The sequence below is a fragment of the Podarcis muralis genome, chromosome 2 (assembly GCF_964188315.1).
Source record: "Podarcis muralis chromosome 2, rPodMur119.hap1.1, whole genome shotgun sequence".
Taxonomy (NCBI): Eukaryota; Metazoa; Chordata; class Lepidosauria; order Squamata; family Lacertidae; genus Podarcis; species Podarcis muralis.
Window position 1 is genome coordinate 63,041,606 of NC_135656.1, and position 21,625 is coordinate 63,063,230.

At 42.7% G+C, this 21,625-nt stretch overlaps 1 protein-coding gene across 3 annotated transcripts in view; it reads left to right on the forward strand.

Annotated features, from left to right (window-relative positions):
• Positions 1–21,488, forward strand: part of LOC114591368 (proton-coupled amino acid transporter 1-like) — a 40,864-nt gene extending 19,376 nt beyond the window's left edge. For all 3 annotated transcript variants that reach the window (XM_077924620.1, XM_028718311.2, XM_077924621.1), the window contains 2 exons: positions 7,675–7,844; positions 15,405–21,488. In XM_077924620.1, coding sequence (XP_077780746.1) covers positions 7,675–7,844; positions 15,405–15,667 — 433 coding nt within the window. In that variant the 3' untranslated portion in view covers positions 15,668–21,488. The remainder of the gene's footprint in view (positions 1–7,674; positions 7,845–15,404) is intronic.
• Positions 21,489–21,625: the final 137 nt, after the last annotated feature.

Here is a 21,625-nt window from a genome sequence, read left to right on the forward strand (position 1 = left end):
TGCATCAAACGTTGGTTTTCAGATGGACCTGATTTTTGAAAGCAGTAGTCCATTCTTGTATTTCAAAGGATGTTGAAATAATCTTTCATCATTGCCAGTGATGCTTAAACTGGAACTCTTTCAGTTTCTGTTTGTCATCTGAGTTTTTACCAGCTAACACTTTGCATACTTGTCTGTTACCCAATCAGAATGAAGGAAGGATTGAAAGACAGGGATTGTGGTGCTCTCTAGTGGATTCCTTGCTCTACAACCTGCTGCTTCAACCTGAATCTTTCTGAAAATGAAGGGTAATAGTTTCCACAGCGCTCTGAAATCAGAAGTGCAAAATATCACATTAGGTTACCCTTGTGCGTTGCAGTGTGACACACTTCTCTTAGTAATCAAAGGCAACTCATGAAGATACTGTTCAAAGCCAAATGGGCCCAAGCTGTGCCGCTTGTAGCACACGGCATTAGGTAGTTTGTGTCTTGGTTTTTAAAAGATATGTGTCACAATCAGATCTTTAAACACACTGGCTAAAAGGATGACGCCTAGAGCTGCATTTTCATAGAGAATAACATTAAAATTGGAATTCCATAGGAGGCCCTAGACAAAGCTTTTGATCTATAAGCCCTCAATGTCTACATAGCTGCTTTATCTTTTGTGCAAAGCCCATTTCTAGGGACTAAGCAGAGCTGAGGTTTGCGTCAGATGAAAATATATATAATTAAATGCCTAGTGGTGGCTGCTTTTGCTGACAGTCTTGGTTGCTTGTTCATTTTTTTTCGGAAATTTAAAGGCCATGTTAATTGGTCAGTCGTTTTGTCAGCACACTTTAAAGTGTCGGCGATCGAGGTCAAAGAAAAGGGGTATGTCTCTCTTCCGCAACTACTAGCCTGAACTTAGGGCCTCCTCCTGGCTGATGCCAGTCGGTCAGCTTCAGATGCTTCTAGGCGAACTCAGGTCTGCATGAGCTCACTGCTTTTGCAGCCAAGAAGTCACCTAACATGGAGCATCTGAGGAAACTGCGGATGCAAAGCTGGATCTCTCTTAACTACATTTTAACAAACTGAACACCAGCATCAGGCGTGTTCACAAATTCTATCCATGGTAGCTAAATAGTATGACAGCACCAACACTGATCAGATTTCTCCTGGATCTGACTTTTACTTTAGACTGTGATTTCAGATCTCGGGTAAAAGGGGACGCTGATTCACCATCGTAATGTGTGTATTCGGACACATGGTTTGTCATCATTTATTATGGGGAGCATCAGTCGTAGGAGGTTGCGTGAGGTTGCAAAAAGTGTCTTGTAGTGTGTGAAATGGCCCCCAAACTGGCTATACCTGGAGACAAAAATACATGCCCCCCAGCAACTTCCTTTGGCTGTGATGCTGGCTGGAGATTTGGAAAATAGCACTGAGTTAAGGTCGATTCCCGCCCCCTATCACTGCATTTTCATTGGTTTGGGCTGTTTCATGTCACAAAGGTGCCTTAGGCTGTTCAAAGAAGATCTATTTTAGGCGTACCTGCAGCACACAAAATGTTGCTGGTCTACTGCTCCCTGACCATTGGTCACATGGACTGGGGCTAATAGGAGTTGGAGTCTGGCAACACTCGCCCCCCAATCTAAATCCAGAAGTGCTGGAAGAAATCATTGCTGGGTGTTGGGGGTGGAGAGGTATGATATAATACAAGCTTTTTCTCTGCCAGCAGCACCGCTTGTGTATGTGGATTTCGGTGCTTGCTCTGAGCTCATTTTGCGCCGCGTATCGCTGCTACCAGCCTGCCACGCAGATGGGCAGGGAACAACTCTGTAGGCAGAGTGGGTACGCCATATGACTTCCAGGCATGGGATGTGCAAAATCAGCACTTCTAATTAGGACTGGGAAGCTGTGCTGTGCTGCGGAACACACCTTAGGGAAGTGTTCCATTGCGTTGCCGGAGCTTAGAGACCTTTTTTGCAAGACAGGGAACAGACTGTTCAGTCAGGGCAAGGGGCGGGGATTGTGCCGAACATGGACTTTGAAGCCACCGAGGATTGTGCAAATTTCTGTTCCTGTCCTGTGGCAAGCAGCTGCATGGCATATTATTTCTGTTCCTTGCAAGGCAGGAACACTATCTCCTCTTGTCTACTGTTCATTGCATTTGTTCAGATCACCAGAAGGCCTAGTTCTCTGGGTCCACATCTTTCCCATCAGTCAGACCTTATATGCAGCTCCTATTGATCCTCTTTCTGGAGAAAATAGCCTAGAGCAGGGGTTCCCCATTAGCTAATTCAGGGCCGTATTTAGGTTTGATGAGCCCCTGAGCTACTGAAGGTAACAAGGCCCCTTATATGTCCTGCTGTCCTTTGTCAACAACAAATTATCTCTGTTTTTTGTGTTGAATATATGCTGTATGGTAATTTATGGACCTAATAGGTATCTAAAGCCATTTGCACATAACAAACTATGTATTTGATCAAAGTAATTGTTGAACTGAAACCAGTGATATTTTAGGGAGCAGGCTAGCAGGCGGGGTCCATTACTTACATCATAGGAGCCTACACAACACAGAACACTGTTGCTGTATGTAGATTTTATTTTATTTGTTTTTTATCTTATATTTTGGAAATGTACTTACATTTTTTCCCCCCTTTAGATTTTTTTGGCGCCCCCAAAAGAGTGGGGCCCTAAGCTATAGCTTGTTTATCTTATACTTAAATCCATTACGGAGCTAATTGCTGAGGAACCCCTATTTTTCAAAAGCCAAGCCTACTTTTGAAATGTTTGATAACTCTGTGGTAGTTACCTCTGCAAAACAATTTTTTGAAGAAAATGTGGGATAGCCTCTAATAGCAAAGGATTTTAGGTATACTAAAAAACAGACTAGGACTGAGCAATATCTAGTTTTCAACATTGTGATATATCAGCAGCTAAACAGCAAAAATGGCAAAAGTTTAGTTGTGGGGGAGGCAAGGAATGGGGCTGCAGACCCTTGGGTGTGTTCTGCGGACCCCCAGAAGTCCCCGGACCCCTAATTGGGAACCACTAGCCTAGAGCTTTGTCATGCATTGCAAGCTGAAAGGCTCAGAGGACAGAGAGAGCTCTACATACACAAATGCATCCCAGATCTATGCTGAAGTTATTGTCTGAGTTTCAGAGGTTTGTCTTGTTATATAATCCATGGGTCAACTTTTACTTCTTTGTTACTTAGCCCTTCCTGAAGTCTTCCCTCCATAGATTTTATATCCTTGTTAAACATCTGTTGGATCCCCCTCACCCCATTTCAATAATATATGAGACTCCATCCTCTTTTTCTTTCACTTGTCTGGGGCCCATGTTTTCTAGATACTCACTTACCTTTGTTTGGTTACCTTGACTTTCCATTCACTTTAATATTTCTATTTGTATTAGCTTTATTTCTGTTTTCACTGAGATGCTAATCAAATGAGAATTCCAATTCATTCACTTTCCTGCTTAGTTCCTTGATAATACATATAACTCATTATGTGCCTTCTGAATTATTCATCTTCGTTCTAGTAAATTATGCGTTTGATTTTCAGTAAAGCAGTTGATATATTTACTTATTGTAATCTGACATTTCAGCTGTTGCTGTGGATAGTCAATTCGTAATTAATTTCAGTTTATTTGTTTCTCTTTGTAATTCAATAACCAAGGGGTTAATTAATTTGTAATCCAATTCATTAAGTTATCACTTTAGAGTTAGTTAGTAATTCAATTATTCATTAAATAATCACTTTGTAATCCAATTTATTGTTTTATTATTTCAGTTCAAAGTTCATTTGTTTGACTTGGCTTAGTAATTCCGTTCCTTATATGCCTATCACTTGTGTATGAAATCTTTGATCCACTATTTCCTTATCAGTTTATCATTAGTTAATTTATATCTTCAGCTTCTGTACATTCCTTGTTCCTTTCACCAAGTCCTCGTTTAACTTTGATCTTATTTCTTTCTTCGCTCCTGTAGTTCAATGTCCAGCTGCCTTTTTTCTTCTTCTTACAACTGCAAAGTATTCCTTAAGCTGCACGGCGTTCTGCCTTGCCGCCTCACTTTTTGCCAAAGCTGCCTGCCAAAGTAGCAAGTCCCTCTTGGGGTGCTGCACCCCAGTGGCTGCCTTGCTCTTTATAGGCCCCTATTGGATCCTTTGTCAAGGTGTCAAGGTGTTGCTACTGAACCCTCCTCTCTCTTGAGATGCCTGTTCTGACCAGCTGTAGTGGCTGAGAAGCAAGCTCAGTTCAGCATAGACTCGGAAACTGCAAATAATCTGGAATGTGGCTGCCAGACTTGTGACTGGGAACGGCTGCCGGGACCATATAACACCAGTCCCAAAAGACCTATGCTGGTTCCCTGAGCTCAGTTCAAAGTGTTGGTGCTGACCTTTAAAGTCCTGAGCAGCTTTGTCCCTATATACCTGAAGGAGTGTCTCATTTAGCCTGGACACTGAGATCCAGCTCCTCTCACACCGATGGCTCGCTTTCCTTCTTTTTGCTTGTTTGTTCTTTTCCGGACTTTTGATCGTTGCCATTTTTACGTAACACGCTGTCTTCCACGTAAACATGCTCTATGGGTAGCTCCTGAAATAGCTTGCCTGTGAGCCGAGCTGGTGAAAGTGCAAGCAGCGATGACGTCTGTATTGCATAGGACTTACACCCGCGCTAAAGCTGGCAAGTGCTTGGCTGTGGGAGAAAGGGAATAATCAAAAACTGTGAAATATTCATGACTGAAACTGATAAAAAACACTTTGAAGGTATGCTTCAGCTTTTCCTTTAAAAAAGAATAAAGTCAGGGTAAAATCATGCTTGCTGCTGCAGGATGGGACGGACGTCTTTTCAACTGCACATAGAAATTCCTCAGAAAGATGCAATGCAAAGGTTTTAGGTTACTGATCATCGAAGTAGCCGGGTGTGTAGTTACAGCATCTGGCACAGCTCAAACATTGGAGTGAATGGTGCTGTTGTGGAGCTACAGTTTTAGTGGCCTGATCAATTTCTGGGTGCTCTTTCAAATTTTCTCTTCCCTTCCCCCGCCTAATCTCCATGCCCATCTTTCTTCATTCACATGCCAAAACAATGTTAACGCATTTTGATGCTCTATAGAGAAAAAAATAAGAATATGCAAATTGGGTTTTAATCTGCGTGATTGCGGGCATGTAAATTTGGCTTCCTTGACGTAATCGTTGTGTTTTCGGAGGGATTGTTTACAGTATGTATAACCCTTGGCATATGGCTCCAAATTATAGGTTCAAAACCCAGTGTTGGCTTGTGAATGCGGCTGGTAGCTGGCTCCTTCTTTTGACAGTGTGAAAGCAGACTTCCAGAATGTTACAGCTGTTCTTGGGCAAAACTTTAATTTTTTGGGAAAAACAGAAATTGTGATTATTGCAGTCCAGCTAATCTTATAACCATCTTGGCCACTCCTCTTTCCACCTGCTCCTCTTTTAAATCGGGGAAGGAGAACCTTTTTCAGCCTGGAGATCACATCTTCCCCTTCCAATGGCCTCACCCTGCAGTGGGCAAGGCAGAAATGTGCAGAGCGTTAAATGTAACGTTTACCTTTGTACATTAGGCTAGTTTCTTCACACTCATACACACACATGCCTCTCTCTCCTCCAGGCTAGCAGGAAGCTCTATTGGAGTTCAAGTCCAGGCAAAAACCCTCCAAGAGGGTGAAGGTTGTGAATCAAGTAGGTGTGTGATCTGAAGAGAGGGCCAAAGAGAGAGTGACCTGGAAGGCAACATTTGCCCCCCATCCCCAGGCCTGAGGTTCCCCATCCCTGTTGTAAGCAGATCAACCAAATAGGATGTAGCATTCACTGGCCCCACCCAGTGCCTTTCATCAATACTGTTTCATTAAAAGAGAAAAAGAACCCTGCTGGGTCAGACCAAAGGCCTGCTAGGGCCGCATCCTGTTTCCCACAGTGGCTAACCACATGCCTCTTGGGCATTCTGAACCACTGTTTATAGTCTACCACCAGAATATTTTTTTATATATACCGCAAAGCTTTGTTTCATGATGCTGTGGTTAAAAAACATTCCGTATGCCACTCAGAGAACAGTGGGCAGCTTTTATATACATTTGTGGGCAGCTTTATATATAGAAAGCCCTCAACTTACACAGGGGTTATGTTCCGGGGATTGCCAAAACTGCGTATTGTCAAAACCCATTGGGTGCATTGGCAGGTGGGATTGCCCCCTTTCAGCTCCCTTTTTTAAAATTTCAACAAAATAAATAAAAAATTGCCAGGTGCTTAATGTGCCTAAGTTGCAACTTTACTGTATGTACAGTAGATAAAATAAAATAAATAAGCAACATGAGCAATAGTCCTCTCCTGCTTTTGTTCCCCAGCATTTCTAATCCTAAACTTCATCTTCTATGGGTTTTTCTGCTGACTTTTTAGAAGCCATCTAAGTTGGTGGTGGCAGCCACATCTTGTGAGCTCTATAGTGTGACAAAAGTGCTTCCTTCTGCCTTTCTTGAACCTTTTATCCTTCAGTTTCAGTGGATGGCCCTGGGTGCTGTAGTATTATGAGAGAAGAAGGAAAACCCCTTTCTGTCCACTTTCACTGTGATCACTATACATAACTAAGATAAAATTACCCTGAGCTGTGCACAGTATTCAAAATTTCAGTGTGCTGTTGAGTTACACAGGGACCTTACAGTATTGGCAAGTTTTAATTCATCCTCCATTCACACACACTGCAGTTGCAGAGTATCCGGAAATCTTTCCTGCTCGTTTCTTTTCAGCTGTTGAGCCAGCCAGTAATGAAAATGCATAATTACATGCAGAACTTCAGTTCCTTCCAAGGATTCTGTTTATTTCTATTTTTGTTCTGAAGAACAAAACACCCCATTCACCCTTCATATCTATTTATTGTCTTTTAGCAAGGCCGTCTAATTTTTCGGCGTTGATGGATTTCATCAGCCCAATCACATGTTGTGATCTGATGGCCTGCTGTTATCTTTGCTGTATCTACTTGTTTTGCTTGGAGATGAACTTTAGGAGATTGATTTCTGACACTTCACAGGCTCCGTTAATGAAAGTAAAATCCAAACGGAAGAGTCTATGAAAGAAATTAACCCTTTGGATAAACATCTGTACATAATGGGGAGACTTCCCAGCGTCCATTTCAAAGAAGGATCCTTAGGTTGTCTCCCACTAAGTTATACCCTTAAGTAGACCCACTGTAGGTATACACATGTAACCTAAGCCCACTGATTTTGCTGTAGGTCTTCTCCGACTATGACTTGATTAGACACAATCCCTTGATTTTTGCAACCCATGAACTTGTGATTATTTATGAAAGAAGAACTTCAGTGATTCTGAGATCACTTAAGGACAGATAGCTTTTCAGCATCCGTCCTCTTGACTCTGAAAAAGACATTACTTGCCCAAAGAAGTCCATGCCTCATCATACAGTAGCAAAGTCATTAGATCAGGGCAAGTACCTTTCTGTGTTAAGCTTGGTCTCTGCAAAGCCCGGGATTGGAACAGTGTTCATAGTCTCTCTCTCTCTCTCCCCTGCAAATGGAAATTGCATGCCAGAGTCCCTTGGTACTCACAGGATTAGGGAGCAGAAACATTCCAAATATGCTTTGTCTCTGGGTTGTGTTCATTTTTGGTTTTGACATGAATGCTTCACCTGGGAGGATGAGTGGATGTAACTCTTGGTTCTTGTATTATTTATGCAGGTTGTATCAGTCTGTCAAGCTGCTGTACTCCATTGGGATCTTCTTCACTTACGCACTACAGTTCTACGTCCCTGCAGAAATAATCATTCCTACGGCCATCGCTCAGGTCCCTGAGCGCTGGGCATTATGGTGCAATCTGCTGCTGAGGGCATCCTTGGTCTGCGTAACATGTGAGTAAGAGATCACAGTGGCTGTATATTTTCCATTCCATTTTGGCACGCAATAAGTGTCCTGAACAGGGGAATTGCAAAATTATGACTACTTATTCCACTTAAGTGAGATGGGCGCACAGCCCTAGAGTCTGTCAAGACTGGCCCGTACGGGCAGGGGTACCTTTACCTTTATTCCACTTTTACTTAGTGAGATTGCTTTACTGAGGCGTCTGAAGCAAGTAATAATGATTGCTGCTGACAAGAAGTTACTTGGTGGTTTTTTTAAAAGCCCTTGTAAATGTGAAGGGAAAGTTGCTAGCATGGGTTTCCGTGACAAAAATCATTTCTATAACTTATTTTGAGTTGAAGCCCACAGATGGAGTTGGAATAAATTCACCCTTCCCACATTGGTCTGGAGGGTCCCCCAAACCTCCAGAGTCAATTTTCATGGGGTCACAGAAGGACCCCATGGAGATTCAAAACAGCATCTGGTTGGACACTGAGAGGGCAGGATAGTGGACTAGATGGGCCACTGGCCTGATCCAGCAAGTCTTTTCTTACATTTTTGTCAGCCTTGGTTGGAAAGCCAACAGGATGGTGGGTGGAGGTTCATGTAACTGAGAAAGATGGGCTTTGGTGAATCCAGGGACAAACAAGAGTGAAGGGCAAAGATTTAAGGCAATGGATTTAGGTAGCTGATGGCATGTGGCTGCAAGTGATTCCCCCAGATGTTGTGATGGGGAAGAAGTAGACCTGTGCTGGAAAGGTGCTCAGGGCAAGGACGCTTTCCATTCTACAAGATATCCCTGATCGGTTTTGTGCCGTCAGAGGCAAGGAAGTAAAAGCTTATTGGGCTCTCAGCAAGGATAAAAGCAATTAAGTGGGTTGCATGAATATTAATTGAAATGATCTCCTGGCCTCAAAGCATGTCTGCGTCACTGCTTGGGTGTCTGAAGAGAGGATGTAATTTTGGGTTTTGAAGTGCTGAGCAAAAGGAAAGAGAGGTCTAGTTTAAAAGCCCTTTGAATTGATATCTATGGAAAGCATAACCGTTGTCTCCTGAGGGCTGAAGAGCTGCAGCTGGGTAATTTAGTTTTGCTGCCTATCTGTTTTTATTTTTTTAAGTGGGCGTTTAAAATCCTGTTTGCTGTGAGATGAGACAATTGGCTGAGTCATAAAGGGGCTCATGACGCTGTGTTTGGACAGGCAGCTAATCCGCTGGTCCTGCTGAGCACTCCTGGGTGGGGGCTGTTTCTTGAGAGGATGGAGGGAAGGTAGAGATGAAAGGGAGAACATGAATCTGCTTGCGCTTATTTCCCCTTGCGATCAGCGCCTTCCTCCTCTCAACCCCTAGCCATAGACTCTCCCCTTTTCCCCCTTTCCACCTTCAATAGCTATTTGTCCAGTCTGGCCCTCATGTGCACACTTATTTAAAAAGTTAGGCCCTTAATCATTAAAAATGGGGAGCCCACATTTCAGTCCTCCTCAAAACCTGCTTCCTTAAGTCAAAACAAGCTTTTGCTTTGTAAGGCAGAATCTGAGAGGTGTGCTGTGGATGAGGAAGGCAATTGTCAAAGTTTCACACAAACTCCTCCTCAGGTGTTTCCAGGTCAGGTTGTCTCTTCGATGTCACACCAGACACACTGCACTGCTTTCATATAAAATGAAAACAAGATTATCTTCAAAATGAGTCCCCACGTTGTTTTTGTTTTTTACCTGGACGTTTCTTTGGTAGATACCTGTGTGGATAATGTTGAGAAACGGCCAGACAATATTGTGCTCTGGCCCAAGACAGCAGAGTTCAATGGAAGTTGCTTGCCCTCAATCCCCGTCAAATAGCTACCATTGAATAATTGTGGGGGAAAGGCACCTTCTGTTGCGTTTGTGTTCTGGCACCATGATTGTAAGGCATCCCTTAGAACACTGGGCTTTGGTCAATGTCCAGTTGTGGATCTGGTAGGGCAGGACTTTGGAGTAGAAGACCAAAACTCCACTCAGCTGAATGAGGAAGAGGGCCCCCAAACAGAGCAGAGTTGACTTGCCACATGTTGAAGTACAGTGGTACCTCAGGTTACAGACGCTTCAGGTTACAGACTCCACTAACCTAGAAATAGTACCTCGGGTTAAGAACTTTGCTTCAGGATGAGAACAGAAATTGTGTGGTGGCGGCGCAGTGGCAGCAGGAGCCCCCATTAGCTAAAGTGGGACCTCAGGTTAAGAACAGTTTCAGGTTAAGAACGAACCTCCAGAACGAATTAAGTTCTTAACCCGAGGTACCACTGTAAGTGAAGTGATGTATCGCCCCAGGCCATTAAATCCAGTGTTCAAAATTATGTAACTGCACCCATGATCTCCTCCACTAGTGGCTAACCCTAAGCTTCTGAAAAACTCACAAGTAGGATAGCAGCCCTACTCTTCTGTTTTGCCTCCAGCAGACTACAGTCAGAGGTTCTCTGGGTCTGGACATGGAATACCCATTTAATTGTCATGGTGAATGGTCATTGATGGCTTTCAAGTCATGCATACATATATGGTCAAGTTGACACATGGGAGCTTGAGACTTCAGATGCATTTGCTGACAGGGGTCCTTGCATACACTAAACATAGAATGTATGCATTTTTGATTTGATGTTGTAAGCATCCCTAAGGCTGGAGGACAGTCTGTAAACACGGCAAAGCAACATCCTACTTTGAAAACACACCAGATTTTTTCAGGAAATAAACCAATTCCTCCTTCTCTCTGGTCATAGTGATTCTTCTCTTTGAAGTGCCCTACTTTCTTTGCCAACAAAAGCAAGCTTTATTATGGATAATTCTCCTCTTTTACTGCTTCATTTTAGCAGGAGTTGTCTATGCCTTAAAATACCACAAAAGCATCAGGCAGCAGAATCACCCCCAGGTTACAACTAATAATAATAATAATAATAATAATAATAATAATAATAATAATAAATAATATAGTCTGCCCATCTGGCTGGGCTCATATTACTTTATGAATTAAATTTATACCCCCCCTAAAGAAGGCCAGGGTGGCAAACTCATGTGTTAAAACAATGCTATTAAAAGCATAGTAAAGACAATCATGTATATTCACAGAGATATTTTCAAGGTTGCCATGCACAGAAACTTTCAGTATGTTGTAAAATTCCTCTTGAAAGAAAATAAAGAGGGGGACAGACACACCTCGGGGGGGGGGGCATTCATATATGGGGAGCTGCCACCAAAAAATCCCTGCCACGACTCAACACCAACTCGGCATGGAGTATATGGAGTGTCCAGAAAGGGGATTTGGGGGCAATGGCATGAAAAGGGGAAATGCATCTTTAAACAAACAAACAAACAAACAAACCTGTGCATTGCTGCATATTTTACGCATGTGTATTTGGTTGAATTTGAGGTGTCTTTGGCCTCTGACAAAAAAAAAAATGGTAGAAAAGGAAGGAGCTGGAAGACGGAAATATGAGCACCTTAAAATGTGCGCTAATGTTACTTAAAGGCTTAAAAAAAGGTAAAGGACAGTTAATTCCAGTCACAGACAACTCTAAGGTTGTGGCGCTCATCTCACTTTACTGGCCGAGGGAGCCGACGTTTGTCCGCAGACAGTTTTTCCAGGTCTTGTGGCCAGCTTGACTAAGCCGCTTCTGGTGAAAGCAGAGCAGCGCACGGAAATGCCGTTTACCTTCCCGCCGGAGTGGTACCTATTGATCTACTCACACTTTGACGTGCTTTCGAACTGCTAGGTTGGCAGGAGCTGGGACCGAGCAACGGGAGCTCACCCCGTCGCGGGGATTCTAACTGCTGACCTTCTGATCGGCCAGCCCAAGAGGCTCAGTGGTTTAGACCACAGCACCACCAGCATCCCACTTAAAGGTTTACCTCTGTCTTAATTCTCTGACGCACTGTGCCTTCAGAGCATCTGTTTCAGGGCTTAATTTCTGGATGCAACATCTGGACAATTAACATTGTGTGCTGTGTGTTGTTTTGGCCAACTTTCAACCATGGCTTCATGCCAGTGTAGTGTAGTGGTTAAGAGCGGTAGTCTCCTAATCTGGGGAACCAGGTTCGCGTCTCCGCTCCTCCACATGCAGCTGCTGGGTGACCTTGGGCCAGTCACACTTCTCTGAAGTCTCTCAGCCCCACTCACCTCACAGAGTGTTTGTTGTGGGGGAGGAAGGGAAAGGAGAATGTTAGCCGCTTTGAGACTCCTTAAAGGGAGTGAAAGGCGGGATATCAAATCCAAACTCTTCTTCTTCTTCTTTTGAAACCATTACCCATAGCTTCCCATAACATGCAAACCCACAAACCGTGGCTAAGTTTACAACATGCTGCGCCCTGGCTTGTATTACACCTCATGCATAGGATACAACAGAGGAGCAGGGAAGAAGTTAATAAGCCAGGGATTTTGGCTTAGTGTTAAATGCATATTTGCTGTGGGTCAGCATGCACAACACAGGCCTCCTGCTAATATACTGCAAGCCCAACAGAACAAATTATCTGCGTCATATGCTCCTTGTTTGTGGCACTTGGTCATGCTGGCTGGGGCTGATGAGAGTTGTAGCCCAACATCAGCTGGAGGGCCACGGCTTTCCCCAGCCCTGTATTATTTAATAGACTTGTTTACAGGCATCTTTATTTTATTTTAAGGAGTGTATCCTCGCAAAAGGAGGAGCATAACACACAAACAAAAGAACAACGAATATGCAATACGAAAACACTGCTTAAAGCTTATTAAGAGGCCCAAGATCCTGAAAAACAACGGTCGGAGCATAAATCACAATCAGCCTGGCATTATCATAAAACAGAAGAACAGCCCCACTGTTCCGCAGTCCAATTAGATTCAATCCATAAAAGCAGCAGATGAGCCCATTTAAACATTTGTCAGGATGGGACTTGTTTTATCTTAGATTTTTCAAGCAGGGTTGTCTCTCTCTAGACGGGCTTTTACATTCCTCCAAAACTGTTACTGCTGAGAGAAGAAGAGAGAGGCGAGAGCAAGATGGCAGAGGTTTATGGAACCTCATGATATACATGTTTTTGATAAGCTTTGCCTTTGCTGGAGCAAATTTGTGTATCATTTTATCAAATTCCCCAATATAAAAATGGTCTGGCTTATGTTTAGCTCAATATCTATTTTCTTCTAACCTGAGTGCCTAGTTGTTCTTTTTTGATTTCTCGTTTCCTTCAATACAATATCTTCTTCTACCTGAAGTCCAGTATTGTTGGTCTTCAGGCGCAAATGAACTTCTTGGCGCATTTTTAAAAGAGAAGTCATAGCTTCTCAACCTAACCTACCTCACAGGTTTGTTGTGAGGATAAAGTGGGAAAGAGGAGAACGGTGTGTGGCTGCTTGAGTTTCTTGGAAGAAAGGCAGGATGCATATGTAATAGTAGATAAATGAAGCTACAGAATATGTCAGAATCCTACATGAATAAATTCCAAAGACTGTCACTCCCTTACAATATTACCTGCTCAAATTCTTGTGCTGAGGATGAGATAGAATGAGATGAGATAGAACTGCAATGCACTCTATGTGGGGCTACCTTTGAAGGTGACCCAGAAACTACAACTAATCCAGAACGCAGCAGCTAGACTGGTGACTGGGAGCGGCCGCCAAGACCATATAACACCGGTCTTGAAAGGCCTACACTGGCTCCCAGTATGTTTCCGAGCACAATTCAAAGTGTTGGTGCTGACTTTTAAAGCCCTAAACGGCCTCGGTCCAGTATACCTGGACCGTCTACACCTCCATCGTTCTGCCCGGACACTGAGGTCCAGTGCCAAGGGCCTTCTGCGGTTCCCTCGCTGCAAGAAGCCAAGTTACAGGGAACTAGGCAGAGGGCCTTCTCGGTAGTGGTGCCTGCTCTGTGGAACGCCCTCCCACCAGATGTCAAAGAGAAAAATAACTACCAAACTTTTAGAAGACATCTGAAGGCAGCCCTGTTTAGGGAAGCTTTTAATGTTAAATAGGTTATTGTATTTTAGTGTTTTGTTGGAAGCCGCCCAGAGTGGCTGGTAAAACCCAGCCAGATGGGCGGGGTATAAATAATAAATTATTATTATTAATAATAATATTATTATGTGCTGCTTGTTCATAACTTATTGCCCAGAAGCCAGTAGCACAAGTAATACCTTAAGATCCTCAAGTGGCTTTCTCAAACAGAAGGGGATGAGTTGCACTTGGCTGGGGCCCCAGGGACCTGTGATTGGGCGTTCCAGATGTTAAGGCTGCAAGGGTTTTATTTGGGGTTATGAGCCTAGCCTCTGAAGTTAGGATGGAGTGGTATGAGCAGCTGGCTGGGGCTGAGACCCAGGGGGCTGGTTGGAGCTGGGGAACGAGCCAAGCTGACTTCATTGGTGGTTCTTTAGTGGGAAAAGGCCCTGTTAGTCTCTAGCCATGTCCTTCCCAGGCCTGTATCCCCCTTGAGTATGAAGCAGCTGCTCTTACAAGTCTCTGGAGGTCCACTCACCCAGCCATTGCGCACTCTTTGGGAATTTCTAGCTCTGGCAGGGAAGTCTTGGGGTTTGCTGTGCTATGGATTTGAAACAACATCCCTGTTCATCTATGGATAATAGAAGGGGAGGTTGTTGGTGTGTGGGTCCTTTCAACCTAGCCTCAAAACTTCCTGGAAGAACACAGATGCTATGCTGCTCCCAAATGAGCTAAACTGAAGCAAGAAAACTTGCTAAAGTGGTACCTCAGGTTAAGAATGGTTTCAGGTTAAGAACAGACATCCGGAATGAATTAAGTTCATAACCAGAGGTACCACTGTATTTCTAAAGTTCAGTGGCATGATAGATCTGGGGATTGAATTTCCAAATTGCCCAGCCTCTTTCCCATCACTGTACCATCTCTGCTGCTAGAAGGAACCTCTAGACTGGTTCTTTGGAAATTTTGTAGCTGTTGTTCACTGAATTGGACCATTTGCCCATCTAGCCCAATACTGTCTGTTCCAGGCGTAGCCAGCATTATTGGACTATAGTTTTCATCATGTGCCCTACTAGAGTTGGGACCCAGTGGCCTCTGGGGTGAGCCCTGTTGTGTGCTCCAGAGTGGCAGCAGGTCTTCAAGGTCTCAGGAAGGAATATTTTATTTTGCATTACTTGCTACTTGAGATAGTTTTAATTAGGAGATGTTGAGGATTAAACCCAGGATCTTAACACATGCGAAACATTCTGCTGCTGAGTTTTGATCTCTTCCACTACAGCCTCCCTCTACAGCAGGGGTGCCAACTTGAATAAAATATGGGGGGGCAGGTAAGCCATGCCCACATAATCGATCACATGACGTGGCACACCATTTGAATGGCAATGCCTGTTAACCTTGGTTGGGGGCTAGGCCCCTCAAATATTTTTTTGGGGGGGCAAAGAGACCTTGGCTCCTAGGAGTTGGCTCCTATGCTATCCAGTGCTGGATAAATTCACAGTTTAAAAAAAAGCAGCCACAGTGCTCTGTTTTCTCTTATACATTTAAAGTTGATGGCACCCTGTTGTAGCATCTACTTTGGCTAACAGTAAATGTTTTCAGTTAGATGCATTCCTAACCAAGTTTTTATTTCCTCTTGTTTCTTTGTGTCTCAGGTCTGCTAGCAATCCTGATTCCTCGACTGGGCATTGTCATCTCTCTGGTGGGCTCAATCAGCAGCAGTGCCCTCGCCCTGATCATCCCGCCCCTTCTGCACATTGCCACCTACTACTCCGACGGCATGCATCCCTTGACCATTGCCAAAGATATCCTGATCAGTTTCATTGGTTTTGCTGGGTTTGTGGTGGGAACCTATGAGTCTCTCTTTGAACTCATCGTACCAACTCCCACTGCCGTCAACGCCACCCGTGCCTTATAAATGACACACTAAACCTGTGCACACCTTTCTATTTTTCTTTGCTATAGAATATTTCGTCAGCCTGGCTGGATCCTGGTTTCCATTGTAGCAACTGCAGTGACTTCTTTGCTTCCCAACCGTATTTATTTTGCTGATTTAAATGCAAGCGGACAGTGGGAAAGGCAGGACTCCGATCCGCGTCTATGCTTCTTTATGCACTAGTCAGGGGTGGTTGATTTAAGAACCTTCACAGCACAGTTATTAGTCTTTGATAAGAGTGGAATACTGTTGTCTGCGCCAGTGCGAGTCTCTCTGATAGAATGATGCTGAATGGTCTGCAGGGATCTTGGTTTATACAGTCTCCTCTGGAATCTAGAGAATGAATAATTCCAATACTGTCAGAAGGGCGACAAAGCCCTTTAAACATCATGTTACCATTCCTTGGGAAGAGAACCCAAGACCAAGTGTATGGGCTGGAGGCACAAGATGCCACCACTTTGCTGATGCTAAGCAGGGTCGGGTCTGGTCAGTGTCTGGATGGGAGGCCGCCTGGAAACCACTTGAATGCCACCATGGATTCCATGACAGAAGTATGATGGGATTGATTGAAACAAACAAAAACCCTTGAATCTCTTTGCTGCTGTTCTGAAATGCTTCTGTCTGACAGCTTACTGATTGCATTGAGCTTCAAATGTGTATCTGCATTTTTGGGGAAATGACGTATAACTTGGAAGTGGCAGCAAGCACAGAACAGGAGAGAAACCAGCAGAAGTCTGTTAGCAGTTTTTAAAGTGGATTGCACAGATTGAAGAGCCTGTTGGTTATGTTCCCTTCTTGCTTTCTGCCCTGCCCCCTTCTCCACCTTTGGGTACATATCAGCAGGAACGACGGAGTTGTAGGTAGACTCAAGCACAATAAAATACAATTCACAGTACTTGAACCACTCTAATTGGGCTGTATGCAAAAGATGGCAGTTTCTGTTGCTTCTCAGCAGTACTCCATGGCAGGGTATACTTGAGACTCTGTGGTTTCAAGCATACTGGGAGAAAGGTGCATGTATGAATTGGGCATAGGATACGGTAATAATTTCAAAGAGGGAGATAATATTTATTATAATTCACGGCAGGACATAGTCAACCGTAGGATACAAGCCATCCTCTCCTGTTTTGCAATGGAAGTTGCAACGAGTAGTTACTAAACATAACAGTTTTGAAGAAAAGGAAGCAGTGACCATACAAAATGTATAGAAATCAAAACTGTTGATGCTGTGCCCATGTATTGGGTCATAATTCAATGGAATCTCACTTTGCCTACATACGAGAGCCATTTTACATGAGAGAGGAAAATAAGCACACCCATCTAGAGAGAGAGATGTGGGATGATTTCGGCTGCCCCTCTTGTGACTCCTATGCGCACTGTTGGGAGCTTGCTGTTGAACATGACTTTCGTTTATTCTCATCTGTGCGGTCTTCACATGTGTATATTTTTTACTACACCTGCTGAGTAAAATGTCCTATGTTAAAAGGCCCTGAAAAACTAACCAATCAAAGCCCCCCCACCAAAAAATAAAGGTGTTGAATATGTACATGAAAAGTCTTTTTTAAAAAAACCTTGCGTTTTTTGTTTTCTACTATATTATTTCCTCTTCTGTTGATACAGGTTTTACAGAAAAAGCAAAACTTAATGTGCCAGCTTGATTTGACGGAGTTATTTTGTCTAAAATCCAAATTTTGCACATTAGCTAACCATAACTTGGAGTGCAGTCCTAAATATGTCTACTCAGAAGTGACTCTTACGGAGTTCAACTTAACTTCCAGTGTATGTTGCATGGTATTGTACACTTACCCATTTAAAACTTTATAGTGGAAGCAGACCAACTTCCTTTTTTAAAAAACTTGCTCAGAAGTATATTTTAATTGTTTGTTACGGCATTAATTTATTGAGTATGTAATATAACTGCTAAAGTCCTTGCACATACGTACAGCTTACATTGCAGTGTCTTGCACTTCTGTCTTGATTCGTCAAGGCTTCCGAAGATTCCTGTATTTATTTCTCTGGGTATAAGACCTATTGAGTTTAATGGGATTTGCTTGTGGGTAAATTTGTGCAGAATTACTGTTAGTTTCTCAGCTAAAGAAATAAATATATGATGTGCATGGCAGCTAGAAACTTAGAGCAGCTAAGCAATATGGCTGCCTTTACAGAACTATAAAACCCCAAATTTCAGGCCAGAGGGTTAGAAGTGGGAGATTTCATGAGTGCCAGAGATTACACTTCAGACATTGTACTTTACTGTTCATAAAATAAGTTTCTGAGATAGCTTTGCCCAAGTGTAAGTGTAAGGAAGTACTTATTCATACTTCATTTTTAAAAACGTTCCTTTAACTCTCTCTCTCTCTCTCTCTCTCTCTCTCTCTCTAAATATATATATAGTCTGGCTTTAAATATGTAATCATGACACTTTATTTACTAGTCTCCAATATAAATCCTACTACCACTCTGGGACGCGGGTGGCGCTGTGGGTAAAAGCCTCAGCGCCTAGGGCTTGCCGATCGAAAGGTCGGCGGTTCGAATCCCTGCGGCGGGGTGCGCTCCTGTTGTTCGGTCCCAGCGCCTGCCAACCTAGCAGTTCGAAAGCACTCCCGGGTGCAAGTAGATAAATAGGGACCGCTTACTAGCGGGAAGGTAAACGGCATTTCCGTGTGCGGCTCGGCTCGCCAGAGAAGCGATGTCACGCTGGCCACGTGACCCGGAAGTGTCTCCGGACAGCGCTGGCCCCCGGTCTCTTGAGTGAGATGGGCGCACAACCCTAGAGTCTGTCAAGACTGGCCCGTACGGGCAGGGGTACCTTTACCTTTACCTTACCACTCTCAGAGAAATTTAGAATGGCTTTCTATGCCCCTTTTTAATTCAAGGCGGGATATCAAATCCAAACTACTACTACTACTACTACTACTACTACTACTACTCTTCTTCTTCTTCTTCTTCTTCTTCTTCTTCTTCTTCTTCTTCTTCTTCTTCTTCTTCTCATAACACTACTACAAATGTCTCCTTTCCTTTGAGGTAGACTTTAGGTTTACACTGGAAAAGCATTTCTCTTCCTACATGGTAAGGAAGGCAGGAGTTTAGAGAAATAGAATTAAAAACTGGACAGATTCACTATACAGTGGTACCTCAGTTTAAGAACAGTCTTGTTTATGAACTATTCGGTTTACGAACTCTGCAAAACCGGAAGTAGTGTCCCGGTTTGTGAACTTTGCCTCGGTCTAAGAACGAAAGTCGAATGGTGGAAGGGCACTGGCGGCAGGAGGCCTCATTAGGGAAAGCGCTCCTCAGTTTCAGAACGGTTTCGGTTTAAGAACAGACTTCTGGAACGGATTAAGTTCATAAACCGAGGTACCACTGTACTGTCTTGTTACTTAATGCTGAGATATTAATTGAAATTACTTACGTTTTGCCCACTGGATCCAGAACCTCAGTGTGGGCACTTAACAGTGCAGAACCCCACTGTGTCGGTAGGTAGAAATTAGGGCACAATATTTTTAGATTATATTTTACAGAACACTCGCACAGCTTTAAGTAAGAATTACAAGAGATAAAAATAAAATTGCTTTAAGCAGTAATTTCACAGTAGGGACTCCTTTTTTATGAGCTGGCATTTAGGCAGTCCATTCCTTCAAGACTGTTTCTGATTGTTTCGTATTAGTTTACTAGAATCATTAGGCTTACAACTCGTAGGGACTTTCACTTCCAATGTTGTATCTTAAATTTTAGTGTCCGATTAGTGTCTAAAGACTAGCAGCTGTTTGTTGTAGGGTGAACAGAACAAGGGAACTTTAAAGGGGCGATGAAGCAATCATCCGAGAACCTGAGTTGCCTTCGTTTAGCCCTGGAGCTCATCCAGCTTCTCAACTGAGTGCCATTTAAACTATTTTGCATGTCCTCTTAAAAATAACCTTCTGGAAGAAGATGGTTTTTGCATTCTCTGGGTCAGAATGCTGCCCTCTTCCTTTCTCTTTGTATTATGATGTGTCCTCCTTGACTTTCATCACTCCCATAATGTCCAGCATCGATAAACATTGAATTAAACATTCAATACCACTGCATTTAGAAACATTTTAATCTGTCTTAATCTGTTACTGTAATGGTACCATAGTAATTTCTAGTCTATTTAAATATTAGTTGAAGTGCTCCTTTCAGTGGGAATAATGGTTCTACCTGACTCCTAGATAAATAAACTGCTTTAACAGCCATGAATCTTTAACTGGAGATTGTGGGGGGACACCACAGATTAGTATCTGGATTACTGCTAAATATAATATGCATTGTTTGGGTGGTGGCAAATACTCTTATCTGTGCAGCCCTGTTACTGTTACTGGGTATATCGTGGTCTTTGGAGATCTATGGTTTATGAAGTACCCATTTTACTTGCTGTTCAAAGTACCATGCAGGTGAACCAAGGCCTAGTTGTGTTTTGTACAGAATGCAGACAATAGGAGATTTTCCAGAGGCACTGAACTGAATATTTTTGCCCTGTTAAACATTTCCAGCACCTTGTGATTATATCCAGAGAAGGGTTTCTATGTCCCAGGTTATGGACAGTTGATATCTCGTGAAGTTTCAAAATAGTCTCTTGGTCTAGTTGAGACAGTAATCTGACCTTTCACAAACTCTCTCCATGAAAGTCATCTGTATTGTTATTTCTGTGTTGACTTTGAAAAAGGATAGAAAGGGCATTTCCGTCTCAAACCAAATGTATGCTTCATTTATTTTTATTGTTGTTGTTTTAATACTACCATGGTGATCAGAGTTGTGGGGAAAAGATGCTTACAAGATCCAAACGCAACTCAGGTCTTCCATTAAATTTCTATAGGAGGAGAATTGCTGGCTGTGACCTTCATAAACTTACAGCAGAAGCTCCAAATTGGTAACCTTTCGATCTGCACAATGACACAGACAACATGGTTGCCAGATTGAAGCACAACATTTATCTGCCTCCTTATAAAAGACTATGGGAGAGCCTTGTTGCCATTGCAGATCCAGCCTCTGGGATTACTTTGAAATCCCATGAGGTTATTCTGGGTTTGCCTAGAGGAGAATATGGGAATGTCTGTGTTCCTTTGAAGGACCTTCCTGTGTTGTCTCATTTTTTTATATATATAATATAGGGCAGATTCAAACAAACCAGTTTTTATGGCAAGTTAAATTGGGGAATATGTTGTTGTTTCTCAAAAATGACCAAGCAGAAGGAAATATATAGGATTATCCGCAAAATGGCTGTGAAAGAAGAGGTAGCTTTGAAGATGGGCAAAGGGGTGTGTGTGTTTGTGTGTGTGTATATGGAGTCATTCATTATGTATTTATTTGTGCCTAAATTTGTCTGTTGCAAGCAAATATTTTGTTTGCTGCTACTGTGCATATCAAATGGAAATGCTCAGTTGTGTAGGTGTGTATAATGGTGCTGTACCTGAATCATGTTCTTTACTGGATATATTATTCAATAAAGTCTGTTTTTTACTTTATAAGTATTCAACAATGACTTTGTTTGGAATGTTTTTGGATTGTTTGTATACGTCTCCTAATATCTAACTTCAGCAGATTACTAATTTTAGTTTTTAAGCCTCTGTGGGTGAGGACTGGGTAGCCACACAAAGAACTGGGTTGTTTTACCTGGATTTTAATTGTCACTGTGTTTTTCTTTATGTAAATAGCCCGGGAAATTTTGTGTATAACATAATAATAATAATAACAACTACAATAATGGTATGATGATTTCTGAATATGAGATATTGATAAGAAACATGGTTCTAATGAAGAAAAATAAACTCAAAACTGTCTAGTCCTCCTTTATTATGCCTTAATGATATGTTTACCATCAACCTTTGATACACTGTTTTGTGAGAGCACTGTTTTCAGGCAAACAGTTCTCACATTCTGAAAAATATATTGGTTTTCCTCTCTCAGAATGGAGGTTTCTTT